The sequence below is a fragment of the Lepus europaeus genome, chromosome 16 (genome assembly GCF_033115175.1).
Source record: "Lepus europaeus isolate LE1 chromosome 16, mLepTim1.pri, whole genome shotgun sequence".
NCBI classification, from domain to species: Eukaryota; Metazoa; Chordata; class Mammalia; order Lagomorpha; family Leporidae; genus Lepus; species Lepus europaeus.
In genome coordinates, this window is record NC_084842.1 from 3,956,599 (window position 1) to 3,972,826 (window position 16,228).

General features: G+C 37.6%; 1 protein-coding gene across 1 annotated transcript in view; it reads right to left on the minus strand.

The window, feature by feature from the left end:
* The window catches only part of LOC133775471 (disintegrin and metalloproteinase domain-containing protein 32-like), a 140,111-nt gene that overhangs the window by 39,099 nt on the left and 84,784 nt on the right, over positions 1 to 16,228 (minus strand). Inside the window, exons 12-13 of the mRNA XM_062213812.1 lie at positions 5,687 to 5,779; positions 3,600 to 3,798 (exon numbers count right to left, since the gene is read on the minus strand). Of these exons, the coding sequence (XP_062069796.1) occupies positions 3,600 to 3,798; positions 5,687 to 5,779 (292 nt within the window). The remainder of the gene's footprint in view (positions 1 to 3,599; positions 3,799 to 5,686; positions 5,780 to 16,228) is intronic.

Genomic DNA, 16,228 nt, shown 5'->3' on the forward strand with positions numbered 1-16,228 from the left:
AAGGATAGATTCTTGGAAACATACAGCCTAGTTAAATTGAGCCATAAAGACACAGAACACCTAAATTGACCAATTGCCAAGCTAGAAGTTGAATCAGTAATAAATACCATCCCAGCAAAGAAAAGTCCAGGACCCGATGGCTTCACTGCTGAATTCTACCAGAAATTTAAAGCATAACTAACTTCAAATCTTCCAATCTATTAAAAAAAATTGAAACACTTTCTATAAAGCCGGTACCAACTTAATTCCAAAAAACAGAGAAAGAGGACTACAGACCAATTTCCCTGAAGAACATAGATGCAAAAACCCTCTGCAAAATACTAGCCAATCAAATCCAGCAACACAACAGAATGATCATTCACTGGACCAAGTGGGATTTATTCCTCATATGCAGGGATGGCTCAGCATTCGAAAATCAATAAATGTGATACATCAGATTAACAAATTGAAGAACAATAGCAATATGGTTATCTCAATAGAGGCAGAGAAAGCATTTGATAAAATACAACTCCTTTTAATGATGAAAACTTCAAGCAAATAGGCTATAGAAGGATCATTCCTCAACCCAATTCATGACAAACTCATGGCCAGTATCCTGTTGAATAGAGAAAGATTGGAATCATTCCCACTAAGATCTGGAACCAGACAAGTATACCCACTTTCACCACTGCTAGTCATTATACACCTTGAAATTTTAGACCAAGCCATTTGGCAAGAAGTAGAAATCAAAATGATACAAATTGGGAAGGAGGAGGTCAAACTATCCCTATTTGCAGATGGCATGATTTTATATGTAGAGGATTTGGAAGACTCCACTAAGACACCATTAGAACTCACAGAAAAGTTTGGTAAAGTGGCAGGATATAAAATCAACACACAAAAATCAACAGCCTTTGCATACACAGACAATGCCATGGCTGAGAAAGAACTTCTAAGAGCCAACCCATTCGCAATAGCTACAAAAAATCAAATACATTGGAATAAATTTGTCCAAGGATGTCTAAGATCTCTATGGTGAGATTTATAAAACATTAAAGAAAGAAATAGAAGAAAACAAACAAACAAAAATCTTCCATGTTCATGGATTAGAAGAATCAATATCCTCAAAATGTCCATACTACCAAAAGAAACTTACAGATTCAATGCAATACCAATCAAAATACCAAGGATATTCTTCTCAGATATAGAAAATGATGCTGAAAATTTGTATGCAAAAATAGGAGACCCCAAATAGCTACAGCAATCTTATGCAAGAAAAAGCAAAGCCAGAGGTACCACAATACCAGATTTCAAGACATACTCCCAATCAAAACAGCCTTGTACTGGTACAAAACAGATGGATAGGCCAATGGAATAGAACAGAAACTCCAGAAGACAATCCACACATCTACAACTAGCTAATCTTTGACAAGGTGCTAAAACCAATCCCTGGAGCAAAGACAGTTTCTTCAACAAACGGTGCTGGGAAAACTGGATCTCCACATACAGAAGTGTGAAGCAAAATCCCTACCTTACACCTTATACAAAAATCCAATGAAAATGGATCAAACACCTAAAGCTATGAACTGATAACATCAAACTATTAGAGAACATTCGGGAAATCCTGAAAGACATTGGCATGGGCACAGGCTTCTCGGAAAAGGGCCCAGAGGCACAGGCAATCAAATCCAAAATTGACAATGGAGAATACATTAAACTAAGAAACTTCTGCACTGCAAAAGAAAAAGTCAGCAAAGTGGGAGAAATATTTGAGAATGGAGAAATTATTTGCAAACTATAGAACTAATAAAGGATTAATAACCAGAATTTATAAAGAGCTCAAGAAATTCAACAACAACAAAACAAACAACCCAGTGAAGAACTGGGCAAAGCAGTTAAACAGGCATTTCTCAAAAGAGGAAATCCAAAAGGCCAATAGACACATGAAAAAATGTTCAGGATCACCAGACGTTAGGGAAATGAAAATCAAAACTACAATGAGGTTTCACTTCACCCCCATTAGAATGGACTTCATACAGAAATCAACAAACAATAAAAGATGGCAAGGATGTGGGTAGAAAGGTACCTTAAACCATTATTGGTTGGGAATGTAAACTGGTACAGCCACTTTGGAAGATAGTATGGAGATACATCAGAAATCTGAATACATATATACCATATGACCCAGGCATCCCTTTCCCAAGGGAAATGAAAACAACATATGACAGTGTTATCTGTACCTCCATGTTGATTGCAGCTCAATTCACAATAGATAACATAAGGAATCAACCCAAATGTCTGTCAACTTAAGACTGGATAAAGAAATTACTGGATATGGACACCATGGAATACTATAGTTTTTTTTTTTTTAAAAAGTGAAATCCTGTCATTTGCAACAAACTGGATGAAACTGGAAAACATCATACTTAGTGAAATAAGCCACCCAAAAGGACAAATACCTTAAGCTCTGCCTGGACTGTGATAACTAATAGAGCACCCAAAGGTAATCTATAGAAGTGACGTTGACACTTCGAAATGCAATGCCTTTGAACAGCCCTTGTCTCAACTATTGAAGAACAGTTTCTTTTTTCATACTATTTCTTGAACTCTTTATGTAGTATAGAGTTAATCACATCTACATAAAGTTATTTGAAAACATATCTTAATAAAAATAAGAATGGAAATAGGAGAGTGAGTAGAAAGAGAAGTGAGAGTGTGGGTAGGAGGGTAGGCATGGTGGGAAGAATAGTTTTATTTTTGAAATGTATTGTTTTTATTTATTAAATAAAAGGTTTTTGTGGAAAAAAGGAAAAAAGAGAAGGAAGTACCGATATTAGTGATTATTGTAGTTTTTGTTAGTTAAAATAGGCAAGACTGTGTACTGGGGAAGTGCAAAGACTGCAGTTAGAGTGCCTTGGGTTGAATCTCATCTCTGACTATAAATAGTTGTATTACCCTGAGTTGATTACTCAGTTTCTTTAATACACATATATTTAATGGGAAGAATAATAGTACCTAACCCATAGAGATGTGAATACTCAACAAGTTGCTATATATATATATATATATATATATATATATATAATACAAGCAATAATGTCAAATAAAGTTCTCAATGTCAAAAAAAGAACATGTTGCTGTTTGTGAAAACATGGGTGAAGTTGGAGGACATTATCTTAAGGAAAACGATCCAGCTGGATATAGAAGGAAATTAAAATACTTCGATGTAGAATCTAAAATTGCCAACTCATAGAAACAGAAAATAGAAAGGTGCTTTCCAGAGTCTAGAGCAATGTGCAAATTGGGATGTTGGTCAACCTGTACAATCTGTTAGTTCAACAAAATGAATAAATTGACATTAAAATACAGCAGTGTGACTACAGTATACGATATATACTGTATTGAATATATGAAATTTCCTAAGAAATCTAAAATATTAAAACAAAATTTTAAAACAAAAATGGTAACTATGTCAGATGATGAGTATTTTAATTAGCTTCATTGCAGTGACTATTTTGCAACATACATGTATACAAAAACATCAAGTTATACATCTAAAAACATAAATTTTTTTCTTTTTCAGAGAGAGCCAACTATTTAGATTTAAAAAAATGTATTACTTGGGCCAAACAAGGAACGACAACGTTCATTAATATCTGGGCAGTATCCATCAAAACATATAAATGCGTCATTTTTGCATGGTCCACCGTTGAGTATGACCTTCTCCACAGCACATTCTGCTGATCTTCCACTACAATACTCAGTGAAATCACATTCAGGATGTTTAAGTCTCCTGCATACAGTATTCACGGGCTTAAACTAATGACAAAATATAAAAAGAAATTATTCACGTATTGTTGTGTTTGTCAATAATTATTTTAAAGTTACATCAATAATTTCCACCCTGTACCTTTTATTCAGTAACACCTATCAATATCTTCTTGTATATCAATATTGTAATAATTTAAAAATGAAAGTTTTGCAGTTTTTATTTAGTTTTATAAAGGGGGCAGATTTGTGTGCATCATATATGCAGTTTTAAGAACATGATACTTCCCAACCTCCTCCCTAACTAACATGCTCTCTCTTTCCTTCCCTACTTTGATTTTGGCAATGGCACGCTTTCAATTTACTGAATAATCAGAAGCTGATGAATGTTATCAACTAAAATCAGAAGACAAAAGAACCAGAAACAGTATATCACAAATGTGACATCAAAGTCAAAATGTTTATTTGTTTTTTCAGTACAAGGGAGGAAAGATCAAATATAGCTTTGAAAATTATTCCTTTTGGGTAAAAATAGTGTAATCTAGTCAATTTACAATAAAATAAACCTATCAAACTACAATTTGGAAGGATAAAATACTTCCAAATTTCATGACAAACGTGAGACACGAATAATAGAAAGAGCAGAGGGAAAAATATGTTCAATTACAGACATTTTTGAAGAAGAAAGAACCTACTGGTAATCCTCCTAGATGTATTCTAGTTAAATAACTCCTTTTAAATAGAATTCATAAAATTTATATAAAGAATTTTAAAGAGAACATATCTCATATTTATTAAATTATGTCTAATTTATATGAAACATTACAGAAGTAAGAATGTACTTGTATAATAAGAAAAGTTGTGTTAGTCAAGGACAGTCAGTCACATAGAACCCATGGTAAGTAGTTTAAAAGTGGTTTTCTCAAAAGATGAATCTGTTATGAATACAATGAGAGGGCTGAAAAGGCAAACAGGGAACAGAAGTCAAGCTGTTCACCATACAAACTCCACTGAAATCCTTCAGTAAAAACAATCTTTAAATAAAATGTTCATAGCTTAAATTTTTGCTACAGATACTATTTCTAAAATACTGTATCCAGTAATTTTCACTCCGTATATATTTTTAGAAATTTTCTACATTTCTCAAAATCATATTTATAGATATTTATCATAATCAATAACTGTTTTATTTATAAAATATTTTTAGTTATAAAAACGTAATACATGGAGGAATGAACAACTCTCCCTTTAAGTGAAGACCTTCAGTAATAAGGAGTTCTATAATGTTAATAAATCAAGACTTAAAAAAAGCTACTGAAAATATTGATATTAGAAAGAGGCCCTGGCCAGAGACACAGCTCGCTAGGCTAATCCTCCATGTGTGGCGCCGGCACACCGGGTTCTAGTCCCGGTTGGGGTGCCGGTTCTGTCCTGGTTGCTTCTCTTCCAGTCCAGCTCTCTGCTGTGTCCTGGGAAGGCAGTGGAGGATGGCCAAAGTTCTTGGGCCCTGAACTTGCATGGGAGACCAGGAGGATGCACCTGACTCCTGGATTCATATTGGCGCAGGGCACCAGCCGTAGCAGCCATTTGGGGGGTGAACCAACAGAAAAAAGACCTTTCTCTCTGTCTCTCTCTCTCACTGTCTAACTCTGCCTGTCAGAAAGAAAGAAAGAAAGAAAGAAAGAAAGAAAGAAAGAAAGAAAGGAAGGAAGGAAGGAAGGAAGGAAGGAAGGAAGGAAGGAAGGAAGGAAGGAAGGAAGGAAGGAAGGGGCCCTAACAACCAACAAAAGTTCACAAAATCAGAAATCTGGTCCTATATTTATTAAGTATAATTATTTAAAAACACTTATTTTGACTTATAGCTTAATTATAAGTTTTCTAAAGTATCCCACACATAATTAATATACACACAGAAAATGTTCACATCTATAAATCTTACACGGCAATTTTGGCAACAGGGTCCTTCAAAGCAATCTAGTCCTGCCTTCAGCCTACAAGTTTGATGATCACAACAATTTTCAGGCCCACATTGCTGTTAAGGAATACAATGTACAAGTGAAAATACATCATTACAATAATACAAACTTTAATATGGACTATATTTGTTGGGCATAACTTTTGAGTTTGGGGAAAGATGAATATTGCTATCGTTGATATATTTTAGCATCTCTCTATATTTAAAATATTAATGTAAGTCATTTATATCAAGTCATATGAAGTAACTGATACCCTACTTACCTTCTTATCCTACTAGAGAACTGAGGAAGATATATGAAGTATTCATTTTCCAGAAGGTAGACAATAGGCAATTGTCTTTAGAGAACAAAAACAAATGTAATAAGCCCTAAGTTACCAGCCTACCACCTGCAGGAAATTTCTGAAGGAGCCTGTGATAATTTCATTGACTTAAAAAGACAAAAATGGCTCTTTGATGGAATACTGTTGAACAGTGAGCTACTAAAAGAAAGAAGTTCAGAATTCTGCATACTGGTCAACAATTCATGGGTTTGAAGTTATCCTAGACCTTGAAGAAAAACTTATGTAAACCTGAAGAAACAGTGACTAAAGTCTATTTCAACAGAAGTAAAGGCAGATAATATGCCAAAAAAGAGGTATAAAAAGACAGTATAAAGCAGTCTAATCTGTGTGCAATTGGAGTTTCAAAACTGGGGCAGAAGCTGGGTATTGTAGGTGGTTGGAGGCAAAAAAGTATCAGAAGTAATTGTTGCTAAAACTTTTCTAAATTTGGAAATAGTAAAAATTGAATACTTTTTAAAAGATAACGAATATTGGTGAGGATGTAGTAAAAAGGGAGACAGTTGTTAACTGTTAGTTGGAATGTAAATTAATAACAGCCTTTTGGGAGACTAGCATGTAATTTCCACAAAAATTAAAAATATATTATCATATGACCCATCTATCCCACTTTGGGACATAAATCCAAAGGAGCTAGTATGTTAAAGAGATATCATCCCTCTTGTGTAATGATCATTGCAGCCTTATCATAATAGCTCATATGGAAGCAAGCAAGGTATCAAACAAGTAGATAAAAATTGTGATATATATATATATATATATATATATATATATATATACACATACACATACAGACACATACACATATGCAGTGAGACAGTATTCAGGTTTTTTTAAAAAGGGGGTAATCCTGTCATTTTCAACCACATAGACAAATCTAGAGGACATTATACTACATGAAATAATCTAGGCATATAAAATGAATACTACATGATCTCACTTATATGTGGAAGTAGAGACTAAAATGGAGATTACCAGAGGCTGAGAAAGGGCAGTAAATGGAGCAAGGAGAGATGTTGATTAAAGAGTACAAAGCTTCAGCTAGAACAAATAACCTTTAGTGATCACTAACACAGGATGGTGATGAATGTAATGAAGAGATAACTTTATTTTGGTGCAAATTTTTTTGAAATTCATGTATAGCATTTTCAGAACACACATCCATGTTTTCTCTTTGAAAAATATTAATAATTATTGATATTTACTGTGATATTTCAAACAAGTACACAATGTGCAATTGATCAAATCATTATAATATATATTTCCATTCTTTGACATTACTTTATCATTGGAAGCATGGAACTCTTCTACACTATTCACAAAATATATAATAAGTTATTTTGAACTATAGTCACCCAACTATGCTTTCTGAACACACACTGGTGATTATATTAGAGGCTGGGAGGGAAAGGTGAGGATAGAGTTTCAATAATGGGTATCAAACGAGAGTCAGGGCCGGCACCGCAGCTCACTAGGCTAAGACTCTGCCTGCTGCACCAGCACTCTGTGTTCTAGTCCTGGTCGGGGCACTGAATTCTGTCCTGGTTGCTACTCTTCAAGTCCAGCTCTCTGCTGTGGCCCGGGAAGGCAGTGGAGGTTAGGTTGTCCCAGGTCCTTGGGCCCTGCACCCACACGGGAGACAGTAGGAAGCACCTGGCTCTGGCTTCAGATCAGCGCAGCGTACCGGCTGCAATGCGCTGGTTGTAGTGGCCACTCGGGGGGTGAACCAATGGAAAAAGGAAGACCTTTCTCTCTGTCTCTCTCTCACTGTCTAACTCTGCCTATCAACAAAAAAAATTTAGATGAGGTTGATAATTCCCTAGTTTTCCATGCACCTTTGAAATAACTTCATATACTTCAAATTGATTACACAATGGATTTTACCGATGCTTTAAACACAGAAATGATGTGTGTGAGGTGATGAATTAGTTAGCTTGTTTAGTAACTCCATAATGTACAAACACAAAACACCACAGGGTGACAGCATCAAATTTTGGTGAGGATACAAAGGGACCAAAAAGTTCATTATGTTGGGGCCAGTGCTGTGGCGCAGCAGGTTAACGCCTGAAGTGCCAGCATCCCATATGTGCTCTGGATCAAGACCCGGCTACTCCACTTTCTATCCAGCTCTCTGCTATGTCCTGGGAAAGCAGTGCAGGATGGCCCAAGTCCTTGGGCCACGGGGGAGTCCCAGAAGAAGCTCCTGGCTCCTAGCTTCGGATTGGCACAGCTCTGGTGGTTTCAGCAAATGGGGAGTGAACCAGCAGATGGAAGAACTCTTTCTCTCTCTGCCTTCTGAGGAATCTCCAGACTGAATTCCACAGTGGCTTCACCAGTTTTCATTACCACCAACAGTGAGATAGTGTTCCTTTTTCCCCACATCCTCGCCAGCATCTGTTCTTGGTAGATTTCTGTACGTGAGCCAATCTGACCGGGGTGAGGTGAAACCTCATTGTGGTTCGTATTTGCATTTCCCTGATTGCTAGTGAACTGAACATTTTTTCATGTATCTGTTGGCCATTTGGACTTCGTATTTTGAAAAATGTCTATTGAGATCCTTGCCACATCTCTTGAGTGGGTTGTTTGTTTTGCTGTTGTGGAGTTCTTGATCTCTTTGTAGATTGTGGTTATTAACCCTTTATCTGTAGCATAGTTTGCAAATATTTTTTCCCATTCTGTCAGTCGCCTCGTCACTTTCCTGTTTCTTTTGCAGTACAGAAACTTCTCAGTTTGATGCAATCCCAAATGTTGATTATAGTTTGACTGCCTCTGCCTCCGGGGTCTTTTCCAAGAAGTCATTGGCTATGGCTATATCTTGCAGGGTTTCTCCAATGTTCTCTAATAATTTGATGGTGTCAGGTCGTAGATTTAGGTCTTTAATCCATGTTGAGTGGATTTTTGTGTGAGGTGAAAGGTAGGGGTCTTGATTCATGCTTCTGCACCTAGAAATCCAATTTTCCCAGCACCATTTATTGAATAGACTGTCCTTACTCCAGGGATTGGTTTTAGATCCTTGATCAAATATAAGTTGGCTGTAGATGTTTGGATTGATTTCTGGTGTTTCTATTCTGTTCCATTGGTCTATCCATCTGTTTCTGTAACAGTACCATGCTGTTTTGATAACAACTGTCCTGTAGTATGTCCTGAAATCTTGTCTTGCGATGCTTCCGGCTTTGTTTTGTTGTACAAGGTTGCTTTAGCGATTCGAGGTCGCATGTGTCTCCATATGAATTTCAGCATCATTTTTTCCAGATCTGAGAAGAATGTCTTTGGTATTTTGATTGGTATCACATTGAATGTATAAATTGCTTTTGGGAGAATAGACATTTTGATGATATTGATTCTTCCAGTCCATGAGCATGGAAGATTTTCTAATTTTTTGGCATCTTCTTCTATTTGTTTAATATTTTATAATTCTCATTGTAGAGATCTTTAACATCCTTGGTTAAGTTTATCGCAAGATATTTGAATGTTTTTGTGGCTATTGTGAATGGGATTGATCTTAGAAGTTCTTTCTCAGCCATGGCATTGTCAGTGTGTACAAAGGTTGTTGATATTTGTGCATTGATTTATATCCTGCTACTTTGCCAAACTCTTCTATGAGTTCCAATAGTCTCTTTGTAGAGTTCTTTGGGTCCCCTAAATAAAGAATCATATCATCTGCAAAGAGGGATAGTTTGAGTTCTTCCTTCCCAATTTGTATCCCTTTAATTTCTTTTTCTTGCCTAATGGCTCTGGTTAAAACTTCCAGAACTACATTGAATAGCAGTGGTGAGAGTAGGCATCCCTGTCTGGTACCAGATCTCAGTGGAAATGCTTCCACTTTTCCCCATTCAATAGGATGTTGGCCGTGGGTTTTTCATAAATTGCTTTGATTGTATTGAGGAATGTTCCTTCCATACCCAGTTTGCTTAGAGTTTTCATCATGAAAGGGTGTTGTATTTTATCAAATGCTTTCTCTGCGTCTATTGAGATAAACATACAGTTTTTCTTCTGCAGTCTGTTAATGTGGTGTATCACATTGATTGTTTTGCGAACATTGAACCATCCCTGCATACCAGGGATAAATCCCACTTGGTCTGCGTGGATGCTCTTTCTGATGTGTTTTTGCATTCTATTGGCCAGAATTTTATTGAGGATTTTTGCATCTATGTTCATCAGGGATATTGGTCTGTAATTCCTTTTCAGTGCTGCATCTTTTTCCAGCTTAGGAATTAAGGTGATGCTGGCTTCATAGAAAGAATTGGGGAGGATTCCCTCTTTTTCGTTTGTTCCCAATAGGTTGAAGAGAATTGGAGTTAGTTCTTCTTTAAATGTCTGGTAGAATTCAGCAGTGAATCCATCTGGTCCTGGGCTTTTTTGTTGGGAGTGCCTTTATTACTGTTTCAATTTCTGTCTCACTTATGGGTCTGTTTAGGTTTTCTGTGTCTACCTGGTTCAATTTAGGTAGGTTGCATGTGTCCATGAATCTATCCATTTCTGATAGATTTCCCTGTTTGCCTGCATACATGTCCTTGTAGTAATTTCTGATGATTCTTTTTATTTCTGTGGTGTCTGTTGTTACCTTTCCTTTCTCATTTCTGATTTTATTGATTTGGGTCTTTTATCTTCTTTTTTAGTTAGTTGGGCCAATGGAGTGTCAATTTTGTTTATTTTTTCAAAAAACCATCTCCTCGTTTGGCTGATTTTTTGTAATTTTTTTTTTGGATTCAAACCTATTGATTTCTTCTCTGATTTTAATTATTTCTCTTCTCCTACTAGATTTGGGTCTGGTTTGCTGCAGTTTTTCTAGATCCTTGAGATGCATTGAAAGCTCATTTATTTGGTGCCTTACCCATTTCCTGATGTAGGCACCTATTGCTATAAACTTTTCTTTTAACTCTGCTTTTGCTGTATCCCATATGTTTTGATATGTTGTGTTGTTATCCTCATTTACTTCCAGAAAGTTTTTGATTTCTTGGATGACCCAGTGTTCATTCAGGAGCATGTTGTTCAGTCTCCATGTGTTTGCATAAGCTCTAGGGATTCCAGAGTTGCTAATTTGCAGCTACATTCCAGTGTTGTCTGAGAAGCTGCATGGTTATATTCCAAATCTTTTGAATTTGCTGAGACTTGCTTTATGGCCTAGTAGTGATCAATCCTAGATTGTGTTCCATGTACTGCTGAGAAGAACGTAAATTCTTTAAGTGTAGGATGAAAAGTTCTGTGGATATCTGTTAGATTCATTTGGGCTATAGTGTTTTTTAAATCTTTTTTTTTTATTTTTTTAAACTTTTATTTAATGAATATAAATTTCCAGTGTACAGCTTATGGATTACAATGGTTTCCCCCTCCCATAACTTCCCTCCCACCGCAACCCTCCCCTCTCCCGCTCCCTCTCCCCTTCCATTGGCATCAAGGTTCATTTTCAATTCTCTTTATATACAGAAGATCAATTTAGTATAAAGATTTCAACAGTTTGCACGCACATAGAAACACAAAGTGAAACATACTGTTTGAGTACTAGTTATAGCATTAAATCAAAATGTACAGCACATTAAGGACAGAGATCCCACATGAGGAGCAAGTGCACAGTGGCTCCTGTTGTTGACCCAACAAATTGACACTCTAGTTTATGGCACCAGTAACCACCTTAGGCTCTCGTCATGAGTTGCCAAGGCTATGGAAGTCTTCCAAGTTTGCCGACTCTGATCGTATTTAGACAAGGTCATAAAAGACAGAGTGAGGATAGTAACCAATGATCCTAAGAGTGGCATTTACCAGGTTTGAACAATTATACAGCATTAAGTGGGGAAGAGGACCATCAGTACACACAGGTTGGGAGTAGAGCCATTGGTGGTAGAGTAGAGGTTATGATTACAAAGGAATGAGGCCCAAGTACGCTAGACAGGGTCTAGAACAAAGGACAGGGTCATTATTAGAGGAGCTAAGAAAGGTGCTGTCTAAGCTACAATTAAGTTTTCTGATTGAGAGGCAAATAGGACCTGATAGAAGGGGCTTGATAATAATCTGGTGGGCTTTAGGCCTTGTAAGTGAAGAGGCCCAGACCTATCTATCTCTTCACATGGGGTATATCCTAAGGGAGGTGTGAACCTCCTAGGGGAAGGCACTCTGTTGACTTTCATTACTTGGCTGGCCTGGGAGGAGAGCTGGCCAGGTCAAGGCAGGTGGCATCTCTAACAAGAAATTTACAGTTCTGCCTGCAATGTTGCTGACCCTGCTTGGCCGTGCCCTCAGCTGCAGTGGTCACTTTGGAAGTTGGGCTGAGTGAAGGGCTTTTCAGCTTAGAGCCAATAAGATCTGTGGCTCTGACCTGGGCATCCTTCGACTCCAGGGCAGGTCCATTTCCAGTGATCCAACTCTTGGCAGAGCTGCCAGGGCTCTTCACAAGCTGACTTCTGCTGAAGCCCAGGCTTACCACATTGAAAGCCACTGCAGTGGACTGGCCTGTTGGGTCTCCTTGAGGGCAGATCACTGTACAGATCAGCCATTAATAGGCCTGCCACCCATTGCTTTTGATGCCTAGCTTTCTTTTCCTCCTGGTTTTGTTAAAGCAGACAGAGGATGCAAGTCAAGGGAGTGCCCGTGTCCCATCTCTAATCTTCGGTGGCCTGAACTACAAGTCTATAGTCACAGGCATGTTCTGTAGTAGTTTTTCTAAGGTAGACAATGCCCATGAGGAAAATTATATTCTCACTTTAAAACTGTCTTTCCCTTTGGTCTGAAAGGGAGGTTTTTTCTACTTACTGTATACTTTGCTGATGGCGAAGTAAATCTAGCTATGAGATTATTATTTAAGTTCTTATTTTGGATGTGCTATTACAGAAAAATGTTATCCATCTCTTTTATAAGGTCTAAAGATTAAATTGTGCGTCCTACCGATTCCTTCATAATAGAATTAGTTTCCTACCTTGAAGAGAATAGAGAAAGGAAAGAACAAGTTGGGCTTAGAATAGAGAAATGAGGGAGCAAGTCCTACTGTCTCCTTGTTGATCTTCTGTCCTGTTGATCTGTCTATCTCTGAGAGTGGAGTATTGAAGTCCCCCAGTACTATTGTATTGGAGTCCAAGTCTACCTTCAAGCCCCTTAACATATTTTTTAAACAAACTGATGCCCTGTAATTATGTGCATTTACACTGATAATCATTATATCTTCCTGTTAAATTGTTCCCTTAATGATCATACAGTGCCCCTTTTTTTTTCTCTTAACAGTTTCTGTGTTAAAGTTTATTTTGTCTGATATTAAGATGGCTACGCCCGCTCTTTTTTTCCTTTCTGTTGGCATGGAATATCTTTTTCCAGCCTTTCACTTTCAGTCTGAATGCATGTTTGTTGGAAAGATGTGTTTTTTGTAAGCAGCAAATGGATGGGTTTTGTTCCTTAACCCATATAGCCAATCTCTGTCTTTTAATTGGAGAGCTGTGGCCATTAATGTTCAATGTGACTATTGAAAAGTAGTGACTTTGCCCTGCCATTTACCCAAAGATATTTTCTTGTATACGCTTTGAACTTCCTGTGATCTTCTGCTGTGAGGTTTCCTTCCTTAACCTTCTTTCACAATGATGACCATGTTTCTGTGTTTCTGTGTGTAACACATCTTTAAGCATCTTTTGTAGAGCTGGACGAGTGGTGACAAATTCAATTTTTGTTTGCTATGAAAGGTCTTTATTTCACCTTCATTCAAAAATGAGACCTTTGCAGGATATAATATTCTGGGCTGGCAGTTTTTCTCTCTTCGTACCTGGGCTATGTCTCGCCATTCCCTCCTAGCCTGTAGGGTTTCTGATGAGAAGTCTGCTGTGAGTCTAATTGGAGATCCTCTGAGAGTAATCTGACGTTTCTCTCTTGCACATTTTAGTATCTTTTTGTTTGACTGTGGTGAGTTTGTTTACAATGTGTCGTGGGGAGGATCTCTTTTGGTCATGTTTACTATGGTTTCTATGAGCTTCCTGTACTAGGTTGTCTCTGTCCTTCTCCAAACCTGGGAAGTTTTCTGCTAGTATCTCACTAAAAAGGCATTCTATTCCTTTTTCTCTCTCCATTCCTTCAGGAACTCCTAGAACCTGAATGTTGGTTTTTTGTTTTTTGTTTTTTTTAATAGTATCCTGAAGATCTCCAACCATGTTTTTTTAGATTTCTAATTTCCTCTTCTTTTCTTTGGTTTGACTGTATACTTTCCTGTGCTCTGTCTTCTCAGTCCAATATTCTCTTCTGCTTCACTGTTTTTAAGACTCTCTAATGTGTTTGTTATTTGATCTATTGAGTTCTTCATTTCATTTTGATTTCTCTTCACTATCACACTTTCCTGTTCTACTAGTTGCTGCATTTCATTTTGATTCCTGTTTAAGATTTCATTTTCATGAGAGAGATTTTATATCCTGTCCAGTAAGGATTTCTGTAGTTCAATAATTTGTTTCTGAAAACTTCTAAATGTTCTTATCATAGATTTTTTGAAACCAGTATCTTGCATTTCTTCTATCTCATCATCTTCATAATCTTGGCTTGGTGTGTCTTGTTCATTTGGGGACGTCAGAATGTCTTCCTTGTTCTTGTTTCCTCAGTTGTTGTTTGGCTTTGTGGAGATTTTCTTTGGATTCTTCTTTCCTCGCTGTGGTGTTTTCTCTTGTTATACTATGACTGTATTAAGTGGACTGTCTGCTTTTGAAGTAGCCTTAGAGGCTTGAGAATGGTATGGCCAGAGAGCTCTGTTTGGTTCTTCAGGGTTAAGAGTGTCTCAAAGGTGACACATCCAGGTTAGGCATAATTTCTCTCTCTCTCTCTCTCTCTCTCTCTCTCTCTCTCTCTCTCTCTTTGATTCAGAAGGGAAGTAATTTCACACAGCTGAGTGGAACTGAAGGTAGACCATTTCCAATCTCTGGCTCCTGTGGGTAAAACATTTGTCTGCTCTTTCCCAAGGACACACAAAGAATCTGTGCTGCCCTCAGTGTGGGCTCAAATTCCCCTGCAGTCTCTCACTGGGTTGCCAAGGTTACCGAATTGTTGTGTCTCAGGAGAGTACTCAAGTGAACTGCATGAGTTCTCTCACCCACCATCTCTTTTTTCACAGTTTCAGTTCATTAGCTCCACACATTCACTAGGTACTAACCTCCAGTTATTTCACCCCCCCCCCAGAATCAGGTTTTTCTGCTTGGCTGATTGTGGGTGCCACTTTACATATGTCCAAACTGGCACCTGCTCTTTTTCAAATACATAGCAATTTGAACAATAAGGGCTATACTGAATGCAAAAAAAGAAAGAAATTCTCCCATTAACATGGCAAGAGATTATAGTTACCGTTAGGTAGTTGTGGAAGCTCTGAAAGTGGCTGTTTTCCATTGCAAAGGACACCGAAAATGGATCAGCCATATCACAAAACGAAATAAACTGGGAGATTAGATAGCAATGGAGGCTGCCACTCAGAAAGCCATAGAAATGACTGAAATACCTCTACCTCTAGAGGCAGCTTGAAATCCCTACTGTACCATGCCAGAGATAGAAGGGGGCCAGCACTGAGGTTAAACTAAAGATTTAGCAATAGGTGGTGAACTTTAAATCATAAGGTCATGCTACCAATAGCCTCTTAATGGAAAATTTCAAAGAAATGCATGACTAAGTATCAGGAAAAGGCCCCTACTGCATATAGTCTCTTATGTCTTTGGAGGGAAAAGACTATATACTGTTATAAGGGAGGGAGGGTTACTTCATCCTGGACCTCTATCTACAAAATAACCCTGCTGGCAACACCAAACCACTTCTCCTACTCATGTCTGTGCAGAGGAGAGGAACCTACCCTGGTTAAGACTGGCAGATAGACTTTACTAGCATGAAACCAGAAAATTGTCACAGACATTGACTAGTCTTCAATGATACTTGCATCTGATGGAAAGAGGCATTTCCAACCTAAACAGGAAAAGCACACAAAGTTCAAAATACTACTAAAGGAAATAACCCTATATTTGGTCTTGCTCCAAACTGATAACAGCCTCTCCTTTGTCTCTAAAGTAACACAGAAGATTCAAGAATCAATTCCCACCCCCTTGCCTTTGTGGACTCCAATATTTAGGCAATGTTAAAATGGTCAGCGATAATCTTACACTAGTTATTGCCTATTGCCCTCCTTAGGATGAGGATGGCAACAAGGCTACCTTAGACCTTTTGCAATGTG